The sequence below is a fragment of the Fringilla coelebs genome (assembly GCF_963513975.1).
Source record: "Fringilla coelebs genome assembly, chromosome: 26".
In the NCBI taxonomy this organism is placed as follows: domain Eukaryota; kingdom Metazoa; phylum Chordata; class Aves; order Passeriformes; family Fringillidae; genus Fringilla; species Fringilla coelebs.
Window position 1 is genome coordinate 3762590 of NC_140052.1, and position 21741 is coordinate 3784330.

The following is a 21741-nucleotide window of genomic DNA, read 5'->3' on the forward strand; positions in this document are numbered from 1 at the left end:
TAATAATATTAAATGTTATATGAAGAAAGTTTAAAATATGCATTTATTCTTTATAGGAGATAAATGGGAAAAAGATATTATATATATAATTATTGCATACAGTCGCAAATAGCCCAAGCCCCGCCCCCTCACCGCTGGCCTTGACACCATTTATGACCCCCATATATGACGTCACAGTGACGTCACCGGCAGGAACCGGGCGGCCATTGGGGGCGAGGCCGATGACCCTCTCCGGGCCGTACCACAGCCGGGGCTGAGGGGGGGACGGCGCGGCCCACCCCAAGCGAGGCGGGGGGGGCGCGGGGGTGGCACCGCGCATGCGCCGTGCGCGTCTCCCCTGAGGCGGGCGGGCGGCCGGGCCGGGCGGAGGCCGCGGCCGAGCCGGGGGCTCGCGTAGATGTGCAGCCCGGGGGAGGCCCCCCCTGGGCCGGCCCCGGCCGGGGACCTGCCCCCGGAGTGGGAGACGGATGACGAGCGCATGGCCTTCCTGTTCTCGGCCTTCAAGCAGAGCCGCGAGGTGAACAGCACCGAGTGGGACAGCAAGATGGCCTTCTGGGTCGGGCTGGTTCTGGCCCGCGGCCGGCAGAGGGGCGCGGTGAGGACGTGCCTGAGGGAGCTGCAGAACGGCTTCGAGCGGCGGGGCAGCGTCCCCTTGGGGCTCGGCACCGTCCTCAGGGAGCTGCTGAGGTAAAGCAGGTTGGGGATGGTGTGGGGGGTGTCAGGGGATGCGGCTGGCGATGGATCCGCGCTGTGCCAGCCTGGAGGGGAATTCTGCCCTGGCACGGGTTTCCCAGAGGAGCTGTGGCTGCCCCCTGCCTGGAAGCGTCCAAGGCCGGGTTGGATGGGCTGGGAGCAACCCGAGGCAGTGTCAGGTGTCCCTGGTGTGGCAGGGGTGGCACTGGGTGGGATTTAAGGTATTTCTAACCCAAAGCGGTCTAAGGTTGTGTGAATTGCCGTTCATGGTGTGTGTGTGTGGAATTTGGGAGGCCGAGCTGGACAGGGAGGCAGAGCTCAGCCAGGAGGTGTGGGAGGACAGGAATATTCCCACCGGAATATCGCTGTTAAAACGGGGGATGTTCCCTGGAATGTTGTGGTGTCGCAGCTGCTGAGGGCACTGGGGATGTGTTGAGCTGGTGCTGGCAACCAGAGATTTTGTGCTGTGAAATTGGAGCCCGGGACGGGTACCTCGAAGAGGCTAAAAACAGCAGGAGCTCTGTTGGTGACCTGAAAATTAAAACTAGTAGATTTGAGAAGCTGTTGTTGCAATTTAATATAAAAACGGAGCTCTCCTGAAATGGCTGATTACCCTTAAATCTGACCCTCCTTTGATGCCTCATCAGTTTTGAGTAGAAAACTGGGAGAAACTTGCAAAACAGGAGAAAAGAGTAAACAAAAGGTGCTTGGGATCCAGAGGAAGCAGGGGAAGGAGTGGAAACCTCTGTGTGCTTCTAGCAATGAAATCTCAAATTTGAGCTGGATTTGGTGATAGAAAATGCCACTGGAGTGGAGGATGTGCAGGATATCCAGGATTTAGACTGGCTGTGTTCACTTCCACGTGAATTATCTTTTCCCTAGACGTGGGAAGCTCCAGAGGGAGTCAGACTTCATGGCCAGTGTAGACAGCAGCTGGATCTCATGGGGTGTGGGAGTTTTCATCCTGAAGCCCCTCAAGTGGACCCTCTCCAGCGTGCTGGGGGACAGCAAAATTCCTGAGGAAGAGGAGGTTCTGATTTACGTGGAGCTGCTGCAGGTGAGTGCTGTGGAGAGCTTTCCTGTGCATCTCCAGGAAAACCAGGAGTCATTTCACGTGCTGGGAAGGAAGGGTCAGGCTGAGCAGATCTTCCTTGGTGCTGCTGAGGTGCTCAAAAGCCTGGAGACAGATGGGTGGAGTGATTTGGGGATGGGAAGGGATTTAGATGTTCCTTGAAAATGATGGAGCTGCTCTGAGGGCTGGAGCCAGGCTGGGAGAGCTGGGGGTGTTCAGCTGGGGAAGGGAAGGCTCCAGGGAGAGCTCAGAGCCCCCTCCAGGGCCTGAAGGGGCTCCAGGAGAGCTGGAGAGGGACTGGGGACAAGGATGGAGGGACAGGACACAGGGAATGGCTTCAACCTGGGAAAAGTGAGATTGGGGTGGGATTTTTGGAAGGAATGAGGGTGGGGAGGGGCTGGGATGGAGTTCCCAGAGCAGCTGTGGCTGCCCCTGGATCCCTGGCAGTGCCCAAGGGAGAAGAGAAAGCTCCAGGGAGAGCTCAGAGCCCCTTCCAGGGCCTGGAGGAGCTCCAGGAGAGCTGGAGAGGGACTGGGGACAAGGGATGGAGGGACAGGACACAGGGAATGGCTCCCACTGCCAGAGGGCAGGGATGGATGGGAGATTGAGAATTGGGAATTGTTCCCTGAGGGGCTGGGATGGAATTCCCAGGGAGGATCCCCTGGATCCCTGAAGTGCCCAAGGCCAGGCTGGAGCCCCTGGGACAGTGGGAGCTGTCCCTGCCATGGCAGGGGTGGCACTGGGGGGAATTTCAGGTCCTTCCATCCCAAACCGTTCCATGGTTCTGACAGTGACTTCTCACTGACTCCAAGGAAGGGAAGGACACAATTCCTTGTTTGTCCAGGGAGGGGAGACCTGTGCTGGGAGGCAGCTGGGAATCCCAGGCTGGAGCTGATTCCATGAGGAACTCTGTGCCCAGCCTCCATCTGCTCCAGGGATGAGCAGGGGCTGGAACAGTCCCAGCCTGGCCACCCAGTGTCCCCCCAGCCCACATTCCCTGGGCATTATTCCAGCTGCTTTCCCCTGGGATTGGATCCTTCCCAGCCCCTCTCCTCTCTCTGTTACTCTGTGTCTGCAGAAGGAGCCCCAGGCCTTGCTGTGCTTCGCTGGGTTACTGTGTCCCCCAGAAATGCAGGAAAGCTTTAAAGGCAGGAATTTTTATTTGGTTCAAACCTGGGAAGTGCAGGGGAAGCCAATTGATTGCCTGTGTGGCTCCTGTGCTGCTCCACAGCTTTTCAGGGAATGTCAATAACAGAGTTTTGGTTTTTGTGGATGATTATTTTGAGAGTTCCCTGTGGCTCGTTCTGAAATTCACTCCAGAATAAAGCAGGAAGTGTCCAAGTTGGGAGGAAGGAGGTGTGGGAGGATTTGGGAAGAGCAGGAATGCTGTGTGGGCTGCCAGCATCCCTGTGATGCCTTGGAGTGGCTAGACAGTTTGAGAATAAACTGGGTATTTATTAATCATAAATAAATTGATTAATAAAATAAATATTAAAGAGAAATAATAACAAAATAATAAATATTTATAAAAAGAAATAATAAGATATAATGTTGATTAATGTTTACAATGAATATTTATTAATAATAAATAATATTAGAGGCCTTCAGTAGCTGCACCTTGGTCAGTCAGCAGCCTCCAAGGTCACAGTGGTCAGGAGTTTTTCAGACAGCTGTGAGTTTGGTCCATTTACATATCAGGGGTTAATTGTCCAGTTACAGCTTCAGGTGATGCAGTCATTTACCCCCAGTTTGCTCCTCCCAATTCACTCTTGTTGATGCTTTTTGGGGCCTGAGGCAGTAGAGTGTCCTTGGATCTCAGGCCTGGAGGGATTGTTTGTGTGCCCAAAAAGTGAAGCCAGTAACTGACACTCTCTGTGGAGTTCAGAGGGATGCACCAGGGCAGGATCTGGAAAACACCAAAGGTGGAATCCTAAGGCATCGCTATGATTTATTAAAAAATGATGGATACTGATCTAGTACCGATGTCCAACTGTGACAGACAAAAACTCCCACACAGTTTAAAGTTACAAAGGGCATGTTTATTGTGGGATAACTGCCAAATACACACCCAATTTACAGGTGATCACAGAGCCCTTTTATCTATACAGGTATTAAATACCCTAAATACAAATATTCATGACTTTGGTGCATCCCATTCCCAATATGGATATTGATCTAGTACTGACATCCAAAAACTCTAACAATTTAAAGTTACAAAGTGCGTGTTTATTGTGGGGTAATTCCCAAACACCCCCAATTTACAGGTGATCACAGAGCCCTTTTATCTATACAGGTATTAAATACCTTAAATATGAATATTCATGACTTTGGTACATCCCATTCCCAATATGGATGTCCAAAAACTCTCTGACAGTTTAAAATTACAAAGTGCATGTTTATTGTGGGGTAAATCCCAAACACCCCCAGTTTACAGGTGATCACAGAGCCCTTTTATCTATACAAGTATTAAATCCCAAAATACAAATATTCATGACTTTGGTACATCCCATTCCCTTCTTTGTATGGTAATTAGTTCAAAAGCCATTAGGCATGAGTAGTTTGTCCCTGGGTCGGTGGTCGCTTTCATGGGGAGTGGTCCCAAAATGAGGAATTAAAGAAGTCTTCCTCATTCTGACCTTTCTCCCTTTTCAATGCAAATATGGGAAATGAACCCTTGGTAGAACTCCCATTCCCTGGTTTCAGTTGGTTTCAGGACAGAGGATGCCCACAATTGTTTTATGCTCCTAAGAGCTGTTTATCAGTTTCTATATTCTTCATTTTAAACCCAGCTAACCAAACGTGGTGCTGACGAGAAATCAGTTATTAGTTAACTACTAACTCTTAATTTCATCAAGGCCTACCATTTATTCTTATCTCTGACTAAGACCTCAGCTCCTCTAAAATCTCTCAATTCCTTCAAGTTTGTGTCTGACCTGGCTGCCTTGCAGGAGAAGGCAGAGGAGGTTTACCGCCTGTACCAGGGCTCTGCCCTCTGCTCCCACCCCGTGGTGGCCCTGTCCGAGCTGCGCTCGCTCTGCGCCGGCCTCTGCCCCGACGAGAGAACCTTCTACTTGCTGCTGCTCCAGCTGCAGAAGGAGAAGAGGGTCACCATCCTGGAGCAGAATGGAGAGAAGGTACAGGGTCCAGGTGACTGCTTTTGGGTGGCATCATCCCCGTCTTGCCTTCCATCTGCCCGGAGAGAAATGGATTTTAGCCGTTCTGGTGGCTGGAATGGGTGTGCTCTGTCCGGAGGGGTAAATTCCAACTGCTTCAATGTTGTTACCTGCTTGAAGGTGACAAGAAATCCTAATTCTGGCATGGCAGGTTGTGGTGCTGTGAGGCCCCCAGGACGAGGTGAGAGATGAGAATTTGACTCCATGTCCTCAGAAGGCTGATTTATTATGATTTATTATGATACGATACATTACATTAATCATATTATATTATATCATGCTATATCATACTATGCTATATAATATCGTATCATATCAATCATATATCATATCATAATCATGTCATATATAATATAATAATATAATATATCATATCCATATCATATATAATATCATAATAATATTATAAGGTATAATATATCAATATCATAGATCATTATCATATATCATATCCATATCATATATAATATCATATTATTATAATATCATAGATAATATATAATGTATCATATATAATATATAATATATCACATATCATATATCATATGTATATAATATATCATATATCATATACCATATATCATATATCATATATCAATCATATCATATTCTAAAGCTATACTAAAGAAAGAGAAAGGATACATCAGAAGGCTACAAAAGAATGATCATAAAAGCTCATGACTGACTCCTCGGAGTCCAACACTGATGGTGATTGGTTATTAATTAAAAACAATTCACATGTTTGGATAAACAATCTCCAGGCCACATTCCAGAGGAGCAAAACATGGAGAAGCTGAGACTTCCCATCTTCCCAGGAGAAGAAATCCTGGCGAGGGGATTTTTCAGAAAATATCACGGTGACAGTAGGTTCTTTAAACATTTGTAATAATTCAGATTTAATTGAAGAGTTGAAAACATAGCAGCCCCTGCAGGCTGACCATTCCCAAACACACAAGCACCACACCTCTCGAATCAGCGTGGAATTCCACATTTTTGAAAAGCTTTTTATGTTTGTCGCTTCCTGCAGAGGTGCAGGCACACAGCTCTGAGATTGCACTTTCCCTGTAGTGTTCTGAAGTCCTTGGGAGTCTGACATTCCCATCCACTTCCAGAATCCAGGGACAGCTTTAACTCTTCCAGGTGTTCCCTGTAGTGTTCTGAAGTCCTTGGGAGTCTGACATTCCCATCCACTTCCAGAATCCAGGGACAGCTTTAACTCTTCCAGGTGTTCCCTTAAGGCTTTTTGTTTCCACGCTGCTGATCCTGATCCTAGTTTGATATTAAATCCTGTGGTGACTGGGACATCCTCATGACTCCAAGGCCTAAACTGGGAGTGCAGAAACTTCTTAATTCCTTCCTTCCAAGTGAAACTATTCCTAACTGAGATTTCTGGGGAGTGACTCCAGCCTGTGCTGCTCTGATTTCAGATTGTGAAGTTTGCCCGAGGCCTCCACGCCAAGGTGTCCCCAATGAACGATGTGGACATTGGAGTTTATCAGCTGATGCAGAGTGAGCAGCTGCTGTCACAGAAGGTGGAGTCCCTTTCCCAGGAAGCAGAGAAGTAATTTGGGGAAGGGTGGTGGGAATCTGTGGGATGTAGAACTCTGGGACACAATTAGAAGCTGCTTTCTCCTCTTGTTCTTTCCTGTTCATAAACAAAATGGTCACAGCCGTGTGCTGGGGCAGCTTTCCCAGCCTTTGTTCCCTGTTCCCTGTGAAAACAAGGTGCAGGGAATGTTGGCAAGGATTTGGAATGCAGTCAAGGACTTGTGGGAATCAGCAGTGGTTTGAGGGTGGTTGTACCCAAAATGCACCTTGTGGTTCCCTCAGAGAGGGGGAGGGTGGTTGTGGCTTGTGAAAAAAGGAAGAAATTTCCTCTCCTTTCTCCTTTTTCCATCTTGCAGGTGTAAAGAGGATGCCAGGAGTGCTTGCAGAGCTGGGAAGAAGCAGCTGGTGAGTGGAATTGCCAGGGAAATGTCCTGGAGCTGCCCCAGAGCTGCAGATCCTGCCCAGGGCTGAGCTTGGGCTGTTGGGGTGCTGGCTCTGAAGCCAAAGCTCTCCGTAAGGTGAAGGGTTTATTTTTCCAGAGGTTTATTTTACAGAGGGTTTCTTTTTCCAGAGGGAGGTGATGAAGGGAATTGGAAATAAACCCTTCAACCCACTTGTTCTGTGTGTGCCTCAGGGATCCCTGGTTGATTTGGGGTTTTTTATGACACTTCCAATCCCAGAATATCCCGAGGTGGAAGGGACCCAGTCAGAATCATCAAAATCCAACTCCTGGCCCCTTTTTTTTTTAAATTTTTTCTTTAATTTGTCAGTTAAAATATTTTTCTTGGCATGATCATTTCTGACCAAGTTTAGCACAAACAAAACCACACATTTCACAACCTTTCTCTGCTTTTCCCTACTCCTTGTATGATGCAGCAGACTACAAATAGCTGCTTTGAATCAGCATGAAATTCCACAAGGATTCCTGTTTGTGAAGGAAATTTCAACACCCAGGAATGTGAACAGGGGCAGGTGCCAGCTGGAATATTTCAGATAGCATATTTTAGATGTTAAAGCTGGAATATTTAGATGTTTAGAGTTTAGCTGGAATATTTTAGATGCTAAAAATTTGAGACTGGAATATTTTAGATGCTAAAAATTTGAGACTGTTTATACTAACTAACTCCTAAAAAACCCACTACATTTAACTTAAAAAAACCTTCTAAAATCAATAAATAACACTAAGATTGTAAGTACATAATTTAGTTAAGAATATATAATATTACAAATTAAAAACCTAAAAGTATCATAAAAATATATATAAAAATTTAAAATTAAAAACTAATCTTTTTTCTTTATATTTTTCTTTATAAATTTAAATAATATTTTAGAATTAAACAAAAAATATATATGACAAATTTAAAATAATTAGTTATTAAGTTAAAAATAAAAGTAATTTAAGTATCATTTCTTAACTAAATAGTGTAGTGGTTTTGGTTTGCAAAATTGAGATTTTACTAATTCAGAGATTTTTAAGTTTAAAAAACTTTATTAAAAATAATAATTTTTATAGCTTATTAATAAAATACTATAAAACTCACAACTTAGAAAAAACTAGAATACAAATTAAAAATAATAAACATTTCACATACCATCTCTAACACTTCAATCTGAACCTTTACAAAACCAAAAAAACTCCTTTTTTGGGGTCATCCAGGATTTTTTTGCTGGATACCCACTGGGTATAAAATTTGCAGGCAACCCTTGATGAGGGGAGAGAAATGAGGCATCTGACTCAATTTTTAGAAATATATTATATTATATTATATTATATTATATTATATTATATTATATTATATTATATTATATTATATTATATTATATTATATTATATTATATTATATTATATTATATTATATTATATTATATTATATTATATTATATTATATTATATTATATTATATTATATTATATTATATTATATTATATTATATTATATTATATTATATTATATTATATTCATACTATAATTATAGTATAGTATATTGTAGTATATTGTAGTATATTGTAGTATAGTATATTATATTGTATTATACTATATTATACTGTATTATAGTATAATGTATATTATAGTATATTGTATTATAATATAGTATATTGCATTACAGTATAGTACAGTACATTATATTAATGTTATACTTATATTGTTATAATTATGTAATAATTATATTATAATTATGTTATTATAGCATAGCATATCAGCATAGTATAGCAATGAAGGGCATATTATAGTACATTACAGTATAGTACAGTAGTATATTAATGTTATAGTATAGTATATTTAGTATAGTATATTGTATATTGTAGTATAGTATATTATATATTATAGTATATTGTATTATAGTATTGTATATTACATTACAGTATAGTACAGTATAGAATATTAATGTTATATTGATATTATAATTATGTTATAATTATATTTATATCATGTTATAATTATGTTATTATTATATTATAGCATAGTACATCATAGTATAGCAATGTATGGCATATTGTAGTACCTTACAGTATAGTACAGTGTAGTCTATTAATGTTATATTATATTATATTATATTATATTATATTATATTATATTATATTATATTATATTATATTATATTATATTATATTATATTATATTATATTATATTATATTATATTATATTATATTATATTATATTATATTATATTATATGTTGTAGTATAGTATATTATATATTATAGTATATTATATTACAGTATAGTATATTACATTACTGTATAGTACAGTATAGGATATTAATGTTATATTTATATTGTTATAATTATGTTATAATTATATTTATATCATGCTATAATTATGTTATTATTATATTATAGCATAGCATATTATAGCACATTATATTACACTATACTATATTATAGCATAGTATATAATAGCATAGTATAGCATAGTATGGCATATTGTAGTACATTACAGTATAGTACAGCATAGTATATTAATGTTATATTATAGTATAATGTAGTATATTTAGTATAGTGTAGTATATTGTAGTATAGTATGTTGTAGTATATTATATTATAGTATAGTATATTATATATTATAGTATAATGTATTATAGTATAGTATATTACATTACAGTATAGTACAGTGTAGTATATTAATGTTATATTTAATTATGTTTTAATTATATTTATATTATGTTATAATTATGTTAATATTATATTATAGCATAGCATATCATAGCATAGTATAGCATAGTATGGCATATTATAATATATTGCATTACAGTATAGTACAGTGTAGTATATTAATGTTATAGTATAGTATAGTGTAGTATATTTAGTACAGTGTAGTATATTGTAGTATAGTATGTTGTAGTATATTGTATTATAGTATAGTGTATTATATATTATAGTATATTGTATTATAGTATAGTATATTACATTACAATATAGTACAGTATAGTATATTAATGTTATATTTAATTATGTTATATTTATATGATGTTATAATTATGTTAATATTATATTATAGCATATCATAGCATAGTATAGCATAGTATGGCATATTATAATATATTACATTACAGTATAGTACAGTGTAGAATATTAACGTTACATTACATTACATCACAATCACGTTACATTTATATTGGATCTGCTAAGCACTCAACTCTGCACACACTGCACAGAACTCAGGACTGTCAGCCCACAGTCCCACACACACACACACCTGGCCCTGACAGGCCAAGGAAACCAAACTCCATCACAATCTCCATATTCCATTCTACTTTCGCACAAACACAGGCACAGCAAGTGATAAGAGTTGTTTTTCCTTTCTCTGAGGTTCAGAGAATGTGAAACCCAGAAATACTCTTGGGAAGAATTGTGCCTTGCTTTGCTCTGTGAGGAGAAATGTGGCTACAGCTGGGTAATCCAGGATTTTTCCTGTATGAACCCACAGGTGCAGCTGCAGCTGAAGTTCCCATTTTTAGATCTTCTCCCCCATTTTCCTGATTTCCAGGGCTCTGCGTACAAATCACCAGTGGGACGGGGCTGCTGTGGGACCCCTCTCAGGCTGTTGTATTTTCCAGCATCAGCCTCATTCCATGGCTATGACAGTGGGAAGGTGCCAGCAGCTCACATCCCCAGCAGCAGACAAATGTTACAATTCACTTTAAAAGTTTTTTGCCCAACCACACAAAGCCAAAGCACACTGACAGTGGTTCCATCCAACAACTATAAGCACACATTGGTTAAAACAATGTTTGCTTATTTCAGATACAACACCTGCTTGTGAGCCTGCAAACACGATGCACAGGGCTCCATTATTAAGCTTAGAACTCCCTAATATCTCACTAGATAAACTTTTCTGTAGCTTAGGGAGTTATTCTAGCCAAGCATTAATACACAGACCATTGTCTATCTGTCCTTACTTTCTACATCTCAGGTAACTTTTCTGCTGACCAATCTCATGGCTACAGCTCAGCTCCAATCTCAGTTCTGCTGGCTCTGAGGCCTGCCCTCTGCAGCTTGCCCAAAACCCTCTGATTTTAAGGATTCCCACACCATGGTGCCAGCAGGAATTGTTGGACTCACCAAAGTGGGAATGAGCCCAGGGGAGGGGAAAGTTCCCAGATTTGTGGGAGAAGCTGAGCTGAGGGCTCTGTGTCTGTGTCTGTGAAGCTGAAGTCTCTTTGTGAGCTGAGCTCTGTGTGTGTGTGTGTGTGTGTGTGTGTGTTTGTGAAGCTGAGGTGTCTCTGTGTGAGCTGAGCTCTCTGTGTGTGAGCTAAGGGCTCTGTGTCTGTGTGTGTGTGAGCTGAGCTCTCTCTCTGTGTTTGTGAAGATGAGCTCTCTGTGTATGTGTGTGTGTGTGTGCTGAGCTCTCTGTGTGAGCTGAGCTCTCTGTGTGTGAGCTGAGCTCTCTCTGTGTTTGTGTGTGAGCTGAGCTCTGTGTGTGTGTGTGTTTGTGGAGCTGAAGTCTCTCTGTGTTAGCTCAGGTCTCTGTGTGTGTGTGTGTGTGTGTGTGTGTGTATGTGTGTGTGTGTGAGCTGAGCTCTCTGTTTGTGAAGCTCAGCTCTCCCTGTGTTTGTCAGCTGAGCTCTGTGTGTGTGTGTTTGTGAAGCTGAGGTGTCTCTGTGTGAGCTGAGGTCTCTGTGTGTGAGCTAAGGGCTCTGTGTGTGTGTCTGTGTGTGTGTGAGCTGAGCTCTCTCTCTGTGTTTGTGAAGCTCAGCTCTCCCTGTGTTTGTCAGCTGAGCTCTCTGTGTGTGTGTGTGTGTTTGTGGAGCTGAGGCGTCTCTGTGTGAGCTGAGGTCTCTGTGTGTGAGCTGAGCTCTCTGTGTGCTGAGGTCTCTGTGTGAGCTGAGGTGTCTCTGTGTGTGAGCTAAGGGCTCTGTGTGTGTGTTTGTGTGTGTGAGCTGAGCTCTCTGTGTGCTGAGGTCTGTGCATCTGGTGTCTGTGAGCTGAGCTCTCTCTCATTCTGTGTGCTCTGAGCTCTCCTACTCCATGTGTGTGTGAGCTGAGTTCTCTCTAATTCTGTGGGATCTGAGCTCTCTCTCTGTGTATGTGTGTGTGAGCTGAGTTCTCTGTGTGCTCTGAGCTCTCTGTGTGAGCTGAGCTCTCTCTCTGTGTGATCTGAGCTCTCTCTCTGTGTATGTGTGTGAGAGCTGAGCTCTCTCTGTGATCTGAGCTCTCTCTGTGTGTGTGTGTGTTTGTGAGCTGAGCTCTCTGTGTGCTGAAGTCTGTGTCTGTGTATGAGATGAGCTCTCTGTGAGCTGAGCTCTCTGTGATCTGAGCTTTCTCTCTCTCTGTGCATGTGTGTGTGTGAGCTGAGCTCTCTGTGTGCTCTGAGCTCTCTCTCTGTGAGCTGAGCTCTCTCTGTGTGCTCTCATCTCTCTCACTTTGTGATCTGAGCTCTTTCTGTGTGATCTGAGCTCTCTGTGTGCTGAGGTCTGTGTCTGTGTGTGAGCTCTGTGTCTGTGTGTGAGCTGAGCTCTCTGTGTGCTCTGAGCTCTCTCTCTGTGAGCTGAGCTCTCTCTGTGTGCTCTGAGCTCTCTCTCTCTGTGCGCTGAGGTCTGTATCTGTGTGATCTGAGCTCTCTCTCTGTGTGTGTGTGTCCCTGCCAGGCCCTGAGGTGCCTCAAGTCCAAGCGGAGGACGGAGCGGCGCATCGAGGAGCTGCACTCCAAGCTGGACGCGGTGCAGGGGATCCTGGATCGGATCTACGCCTCCCAGACCGACCAGATGGTACCGAGGGCTCCTCCCCTGCTCCTCCCCTGCTCCTCCCCTCATCCCTTCACCCAGGGCTGGCATTTCCCCTGGCAATGTCCCTCTGCATGGAGCTCCCTCCATGTCCTGGTGCTTCTCCAAGGGTGCTGCTTGGGAGGCAGCTCTGGACAGCAGCTCCCACTGTTTGCATCAGCACTGTGCATATTTGTCTTTTATTTTGAATTTCAAGCTATTTAATACCTACCAGGCTGAAGTTCATCAGCATTGTGCATATTTGTCTTTTATTTTGAATTTCAAGGTGTTTAATACCTACCAGGCTGAAGTTCATCAGCATTGTGCATAATTGTCTTTTATTTTGAATTTCAAGCTATTTAATACCTACCAGGCTGGAGTTGATGAGCACTGTGCATCTTTCTGTATTTTATTTCTTATTTCAAGATATTTAATACCTTCCAGCCTGGAGTTCATCAGCATTGTGCATAATTGTCTTTTATTTTGAATTTCAAGGTATTTAATACCTACCAGGCTGAAGTTCATCAGCACTGTGCATCTTTCTGTCTTTTATTTTGAATTTCCAGGTATTTCATACCCACCAGCCTGGAGTTCATCAGCATTGTGCATCTTCATCTCTTTTATTTCTTATTTCAAGGTATTTAATACCTACCAGGCTGGAGTTGATGAGCACTGTGCATCTTTCTGTCTTTTATTTCTTATTTCAAGATATTTAATACCTTCCAGCCTGGAGTTCATCAGCATTGTGCATCTTTCTGCCTTTTATTTTGAATTTCCAGGTATTTAATACCAAACAGGCTGGAGTTGATCAGCACTGTGCATCTTCATCTCTTCTATTTTTAATTTCCAAGTGTTTAATGACTCTCAGGCAGGAGTTCATCAGCACTGTGCATCTTTCTGTCTTTTATTTCTTATTTTAAGATATTTAATACCTACCAGCCTGGAGTTCATCAGCATTGTGCATCTTTCTGTATTTTATTTCTTATTTCAGCCTGGAGTTCATCAGCATTGTGCATCTCCATCTCTTTTATTTTGAATTTCAGGTATTTAATGCCTACCAGGCTGGAGTGGGAGCTCTGAAGCTTTCCATGAAGGATGTGACTGTGGAGAGGGCAGAGAACCTGGTGGATCAGATCCAGGAGGTACTGGAACAGCCGGGGGGGGTGGATATTCCCAAGAAACCCGCCCAGATATCAATTAATTATTAATTCTTTGGCTGCTTTTAATTATTTAATTTTTTGTCTTTATGGCACTAAAGCAAACTGATTTAATTTTGAGCTAAAACATCAGCAAGAAGATTTCTGTGTCTTCTGCTTTTGCTGCAATGTATTTTAATTGACTTTAAATTTGCATTTTATGGGGTTTTTTTGGTCAGCAATACAGGGGAAGCACCTAGCTTTCCTAGAAAGTCTTTAGGTGTATTAAAACTACAAATGAAAACTTTGGAAGCTGGAAAGCAACTGTGAGCATGAAACAGCCTGACATTTTATTTTATTTTATTTTATTTTATTTTATTTTATTTTATTTTATTTTATTTTATTTTATTTTATTTTATTTTATTTTATTTTATTTTATTTTATTTTACTTTATTTTATTTTATTTTATTATTTATATTTTATTTTATTCCTTTATTTCATTATTTTATTTTATTCCTTTATTTTATTATTTTATTTTATTTTATAATTTTATTTTATTTTTCTATCTTATTTTATTTTGTTATTTTATTTTTTCTATTTTATTTTTGTTCTACTTTATTCTATTTTATTCTAGTTCCTTGTCCAAACCATGGTGGGAATGTCTTTTGCACTAATTCCTGCTGCCTTCAGGCCAACTTCTGATTTTGTTTGTTATTTCTGCTTTTGGAAAAGCAGCTGCAGTGGGGCACAAAATGAATTTCTAATCTGTATCTAATTGTGTTTCTTTTTCCTCAGCTTTGTGACACTCAAGATGAAGTGGCCCAGACTCTGGCTGGAGTGGGGATCAATGGGCTGGGTGAGTCCTGGGCTTTTTGTGCTTTGCTTCTCCTTTCCCTTCCTCCCTCCCATCCCTTCCTCCTTCCTTTCCCTTCCTCCCTCCTTCCTTTCCCTTCCTCCCTCCCATCCCTTCCTCCCTCCCATCCCTGCTCCTTCCCGTCCCTGCTCCCTCCCATCTCTTCCTCCCTCCTTTCCTTCCTCCTTCCTTTCCCTTCCTCTCTCCCATCCCTTCCTCCTTCCTTTCCCTTCCTCCCTGCCATCCCTGCTCCTTCCCATCCCTGCTCCCTCCCATCCCTTCCTCCCTCCTTTCCTTCCTCCCTCCCATCCCTGCTCCCTCCCATCCTTTCCTTCTTCCTTTCCCTTCCTCCTTCCTTTCCCTTCCTCCCTCCTTCCTTTCCCTTCCTCCCTCCCTTCCCTGCTTCCTCCATTCCCTTTTCCCTCCTTTTCCTTCCTCCCTCCTTTCCCTTCCTCCCTCCCTTCCCTGCTCCATCCCTTTCCCTGCTCCCACCTTTTTCTTCCTCCCTCCATTCCCTTACTCCTTTCTTTCCCTGCTCCCTCCATTCCCTGCTCCCTCCATTCCCTGCTCCCTCCATTCCCTGCTCCCTCCATTCCCTTACTCCCTTCCCATCCCTGCTCCTTCCCATCCCTGCTCCTTCCTTTCCTTGCTCCCTCCATTCCCTTTTCCCTCCATTCCCTTTTCCTTCCTTTGCCTTCCTCCTTCCCTTCCCTGCTCCATCCCTTTCCCTGCTCCTTCCTTTCCTTGCTCCCTCTCATCCCTTCCTCCCTCCTTTCCCTTTTCCATCCTTTCCCTTCCTCCCTCCTTTTCCCTGCTCCCTCCTTTTCCCTGCTCCCTCCTTTTCCCTGCTCCCTTCTTTCCCTGCTCCTTCCCATCCCTGCTCCTTCCCTTCCCTGCTCCCTCCCCACATTCTGCAGCTTCCTGGGGGAATGAACTCTTCCCAAAACACCCAGGTTGGTGCCTTGAAGGGGGTGGGAGCAGGGAGTTCTCCCCTCTGACAGTTCATTCATCCCCAAATCCTCGTGGTCCCTGTTTGGGGCTGGGTTTCAGTTCAAAGCTGGGTGATGTTGGTTTAAATCTATTTTTAGGGCAGCTGCTGCTTTGTTTTGTTGAAGTGATGAGCTTTTCCCTCTGGCCTGGTTGCTGCTGCAGCTTGTTTGCCTCTGCTGAAAGGTGCCAGAGCTTCTTGGCCTCAGTGCCAAGAAAAAAATTCTCCTCCCTGAGATCAGGACTGAATTTTCAGTCCTGTAAAAGTGCAGGAAACTCCTTGTGAGTGACAATGGATGGAAGGAATGGCAGCTCTGTTTTGGGCCTCAGTCTGTGCTGGGAGGATGCCCCTGGATTCTCCTTGGAGCTGAATCTTTTCTTTGCTCAGCAGAGGTGGACTCTGAGGAGCTGGAGAAGGAGCTGGACAGTCTCCTGCAGGACTCGAGCAAGGATTCCCTGGATCTGCCTCCCGTTCCCCAGAGGGTGCTGAGTGCCCCCATCTCTGATGCCGAGCTGGAAGCGGAGCTGGAGCAGCTCTCTGTGTCTGCTGGAGGTGGGAATGGCACAGGGCCTGGAGAGCTGGGAATTCTGCCTGGATCCAGGCTCAGGAGGGTTAAACCCAGTCCTGGGAGAGCTGGGAATTCTGCCTGGATCCAGGCTCAGGAGGGTTAAACCCAGTCCTGGGAGAGCTGGGAATTCTGCCTGGATCCAGGCTCAGGAGAGCTAAACCCGGTCCTGGGAGAGCTGGGAATTCTGCCTGGATCCAGGCTCAGAAGGGTTAAACCCAGTCCTGGGAGAGCTGGGAATTCTGGGAGAGCTGGGAATTCTGCCTGGATCCAGGCTCAGGAGAGCTAAACCCAGTCCTGGTAGAGCTGGGAATTCTGCCTGGATCCAGGCTCAACAAAGCTAAACCCAGTCCTGGGAGAGCTGGGAATTCTGCCTGGATCCAGGCTCAGGAGAGCTAAACCAGTCCTGGGAGAGCTGGGAATTCTGCCTGGATCCAGGCTCAACAAAGCTAAACCCAGTCCTGGGAGAGCTGGGAATTCTGCCTGGATCCAGGCTCAACAAAGCTAAACCCAGTCCTGGGAGAGCTGGGAATTCTGGGAGAGCTGGGAATTCTGGGAGAGCTGGGAATTCTGGGAGAGCTGGGAATTCTGCCTGGATCCAGGCTCAGGAGGGTTAAACCCAGTCCTGGGAGAGCTGGGAATTCTGCCTGGATCCAGGCTCAGGAGATGTAAACCAGTCCTGGGAGAGCTGGGAATTCTGCCTGGATTCTTTGCCAGGGGTGGAGGGAAAGCTGAAGGCTCTGTGAGGGAGCTGCTGCTTGGACTAATTACTTTTTTACATTTCACAAAATTGTACAAACCAGGCAGTGTTGGAAGGGATAAACCAGAATTTTCTAAATAGGATTTGTCCAGCACTCAGCCTCTTCCCTGGAGTGCTCTTATGTGGGACAGGCCTGCTTAAACTGGGCTTATTTACTGATAAGGAAATAAATAATAAGAATGATAAATCATATTTTATGATTTATTAATGATCTTTTTGGGTCCTTTCCACCTCAGGATAGCCTATGATTCAGTAACAGTGAATGATCAGAGTTTATGGGCTTGAACTGAGCTTTCCCCACACCTGTCCTGGACAGTTTCAGTTTTCCTTTTGGCAATCTGTTCATGAGGAATTCCACAGGATTGGCCATGTAGTTTTCCTTCTGTTTGGGCAGGTTATAAACCAAATTTCTGAGGCATTCCCTGAAAATTTCCATGGAACATGTGATTCCAGAGGGATGGAAGGTGTGTTTCCCAGGGGATGGAGCAGGGCAGGGAAGCACCTGGGCACTCTGGAATTGCTTTGGGTGGTTGTGGATGTGTGTGCTGAGTTCTGATCTCTTCTCTGTTGCAATTCCCTTCCCAGATGTGGCACAGAAGACTCCCTCTGCTTCTTCTGAACCCAAAACAGCTCTGGGACTGAACCTCTGAAGAGCCAACAGAATCCTGTTGCTGCAGTTTGGGAAGTGTCTCAGTGTTCCTCAACTGATGACCGGAACTTGCAAGGAGCAGGGAGCACCCCCTGTGCTCCTGGATCTGTCTTTGCTCAGCAGCAGGAGCTCCTGCCATGACAATCCACTCTGGACCTGGCCCCAGCTGGTGTTTGTCATCTCTGTGCCAACATCTGGTCTCGGTCTGACTCGGGACCCCAAGTCACTGCCACATCCTCCTGGGAACACAACTCCAGCCAAGATAAACTCTTCTGTGTCCATAGCAGTGCTCGGTTTTGGGTTTGGTTTTGATTTCTCTTCCTTTGCTGTGGCTGATGTTGAGAATCTGAGTAGCAGCAGCGTTGCAGTGGCTCAACATTTGGCTGTTTGTGTGGTTGTTTAGAACACTGGGCACATCAGTCCTGCCCTTGCAGCAGTATAAACACCTGGTGCTTGTCGTGTCCCTCCCTCTGGATCCTGCACTGACAGCCAGGCACTGGAACTGCTCAGTTTGAGGAGGTTTTGGTGCTGCTCAGAGAGGGCAGCAGTGGCAAGCACAAGACAAAAGAATTCCCCCTCTCTGGAATGACATGAAGGCCTTAAAAGGGAGACCTGCAAAAGATTCCCCCGGAGGAGTTCCAGGCTCTTGTGGCCAAGGCTGGGCGGTGCCATCCAGCCTCTTTCTGCTGGCACTTGAAATTGGAGCTGGTGGCTATTTTTGTATCACCCCTGCAAGCAGAACTCCTCAGGAGCTGCAGGGTGCTGGCTCTGAGCTGCCACGGAGGGATTTGGGGTGGGAAATAAAAGGATCCCTTGGGAGAGCACAGCTCCGTGGGACGGCCCTGGCTTTGCCTTCAGCCCTGGCACTGCGCTCCCACGGGATTGTGTGTTCCCAGAAAGCCCCAACCAGCCCCTGTGGATGTTTTTGATGCACAAAACCCTGAGTACCACAGCTGCAGCTGCTGCAGGGCTGCCTGTCCCCCCACGAGCCACCCCCTCATCTTTTGCAGGTCACTTTTTACCCCTGGCGTGCCCACGGCAGCCCGGGAAGCCCAAATCCCTGAGGAGCAGAGCTCCAGGGGGGAACGTGCCCTTCCCTGGGATTCCTGAGCACGGCAGGGGAGTGCCTGGCTGCCTGGGGATGGATCCCAGCCCTGTGCCCCTCCTCCTGACTGGGAATGTGTCCCACAGCACTGGGAATGCCTGCAGCACTGGGAATGCCTGCAGCACTGGGAATGAATTCCCACAGTACTGGGAATGTATCCCACAGTAGTGGGAATTGTTCCTGCACCACTGGGAATGAATTCCCACAGCACTGGGAATGTATTCCAACAGTACTGGGAATGAATTCCACAGCACTGGGAATGAATTCCACAGCACTGGGAATGTATTCCTGCACCACTGGGAATTTATTCCAGCATTACTGGGAATGAATTCCCACAGCATTGGGACTGTATTCCAGCCGCGCTGGGAGTTTATTCCAGTACCACTGGGAATTTATTCCAGTATCACTGGGAATGTGTTCCTGCACCACTGGGAATGTATTCCAGCAGCACTGGGAATGAATTCCTGTACTACTGGGAATTAATTCCACAGCACTGGAAATGCATCCCAGTACCACTGGGAATTTATTCCAGTACCACTGGGAATGTGTTCCTGCACCACTGGAAATGAATTCCCACAGCACTGGGAATTTATTCCAGCATTACTGGGAATGTATTCCCACAGCATTGGGACTGTATTCCAGCAGTGCTGGGAGTTTATTCCAGTACCACTGGGAATTTATTCCAGTACCACTGGGAATTTATTCCAGTACCACTGGGAATGCATTCCCACAGTACTGGGAATGTGTTCCTGCATCACTGGGAATGAATTCCACAGCACTGGGAATGTATTCCATCATCACTGGGAATGTATTCCATCATCACTGGGAATGTATTCCCACAGCACTGGGAATGTATTCCAGCATCACTGGGAATTTATTCCAGTGCCACTGGGAATGTGTTCCTGCATCACTGGGAATGAATTCCCACAGCACTGGGAATGTATCCCAGTGCCACTGGGAATGTATTCCAGCATCACTGGGAATTTATTCCAGTGCCACTGGGAATGTGTTCCTGCATCACTGGGAATGAATTCCCACAGCACTGGGAATGTATCCCAGTGCCACTGGGAATGTATTCCAGCATCACTGGGAATTTATTCCCACAGCATTGGGAATTTATTCCAGTACCACTGGGAATGTATTCCAGCACCACTGGGAATGTATTCCCACAGCACTGGGAATGTATCCCAGCACTTCCAGGCTGCCTGTCCAAACCCCCTTCCTCAGTGGCAGCTCGGGATAGTGGAATGAGGGCTGGAGTTCCCTCCTGGTGCTCATTTCCTGCCCCCTCAGTCTCAGCCAGGCCGGGGTGGCACTGGGGCTGTCCCCAGGGCTGTGTCCCCTCTGCCACCGCTCACCAGTGCAGGCTCCTGCCCGGAGGGGAGGCTGCAGCCCTCACTTCCCCCATGGAATGATGTACAATGGCTTGAAGCTCTGTATTCCTTTCCTCTGGAAGTAAATGGGAGAAAAACCTGGGTGTGTTCTGCCTGTGTGTGACCAAAGGGCAGGGGAGGGACCCGGGGGCTCTGGGGCCTCCTGTGCTCTGTCCCTGTTCCAGCTGTGCTGGGATCCAGGGATGGTCCTGGGCTGCTTTATCCAAACCCAAACTGAGCAGTTGCTCCACCAGACTAACCTGGGTTTAAAAAGCCCATTATTAAATATCACCATGTTTAACAATCTGTCTGTTTGTCCTGAGCAGGCTCTGCTGCTTTTTGGGTGGCACTGCCTTCATTGCTGGTGTCATTTTGGACACAATTCCTGCTTTTTGCTTGTCTTCCCCCTTTTTTTTTATCACTGACCTGCACTTTGAAGGCTCACAGTCACAGCCCTTTGCCTGAACCCCTTTGCCCATGGAGAAAAGGAAATCAGTTCTAATGGACCCCTTGCTTTTGGACCAGACAATTCCTAAAGCTGATTTTGGGGCAGGTTTTCACCCAGCTTCTTATTCTAATTGTAATTAAGCAGCCCAGACTGGGAGCCTGGTACTGGTTTTCCCTCTGCCTGAAGAAAATTAACCTAAATTGAGTGGCCTGCTGTATAAAAAACCAAATCTCCCTCTGAAACCACGATGCCTGAACCAGGCATCCCCAGGCTGTTGATGCTGTTTCCTCTGGCTGAGGTTTGGTTGGATCCTGGAGAGCTCCCATGGATTTTTTATGGGGCTCAGGTCTCCCCTACAACCTGGATTTTTGTTTTTAAGGTCTGACTCCCCCTCCTTTCTCTCCTGATCTCGGAACTTGTTCCTTCCCTGGAAATTCCTGCAGGAATAAACACTCCCCTCTAATCCTGGGATGCATCAGCCGTGCTGGAAGTGGCACTGAGGAGTTAAACCCGAGCAGCTGCTGCTTTATTTGGAGTGGCTGGTAATTTTCTCCTTTGATGCAGAGTGGGGGATGTAATCAGGGTGCCTGAATGGAGAATTTTCAGGATATTTTGGTGAGACAGCAGGGAAAGGAAATCAAGGGCAGCCTCTTGCTGGGTGAGGAAATTAAATATAAAAACTTTGAGCTGAATTGCCACCAAACTGGAATCTTTTCATGCTGGAGAGCTGTTTAAAATAGTGCTTAACTTGAGCCTGGAAAAAAAATAGCTGCTGAGCTGTTGGTGATCAAAGAATGCAGCTTGCTCAGGGGGAGAGCTGATCTCTCCAGGAGGAGCTGCTGGGTCTGGCTTGTGACACAGAAGCCGCAGGGATTACTGCAGCTGGTGGGCCCAAAATGCCAGAAATTGGATAAACTGGATCCCATCCCATGGATCCCATGGATCCCATGGATCCCATCCCATGGATCCCATGGATCCCATGGATCCCATCCCATGGATCCCATCCAATCCCATCCCATGGATCCCATCCAATCCCATCCCATGGATCCCATCCCATGGATCCCATCCAATCCCATCCCATGGATCCCATCCCATGGATCCCATCCAATCCCATCCCATGGATCCCATCCCATGGATCCCATCCAATCCCATCCTATGGATCCCATCCCATGGAT

The 21741-nt window shown here is 45.0% G+C and overlaps 1 protein-coding gene across 1 annotated transcript; it reads left to right on the top strand.

Moving 5' to 3' along the window:
* The first annotated feature begins 338 nt into the window (after positions 1–338).
* CHMP7 (charged multivesicular body protein 7) lies at positions 339–20398 on the top strand. Its single transcript, XM_084221972.1, has 10 exons — positions 339–687; positions 1576–1750; positions 4714–4899; positions 6366–6499; positions 6843–6891; positions 12576–12695; positions 13733–13831; positions 14621–14681; positions 16057–16218; positions 17577–20398. Exons 1-10 carry the CDS (start codon positions 398–400, stop codon positions 17639–17641), a joined length of 1341 nt encoding a protein of 446 aa, XP_084078098.1. The 5' UTR covers positions 339–397; the 3' UTR covers positions 17642–20398.
* The last annotated feature ends 1343 nt before the right edge of the window (positions 20399–21741 follow it).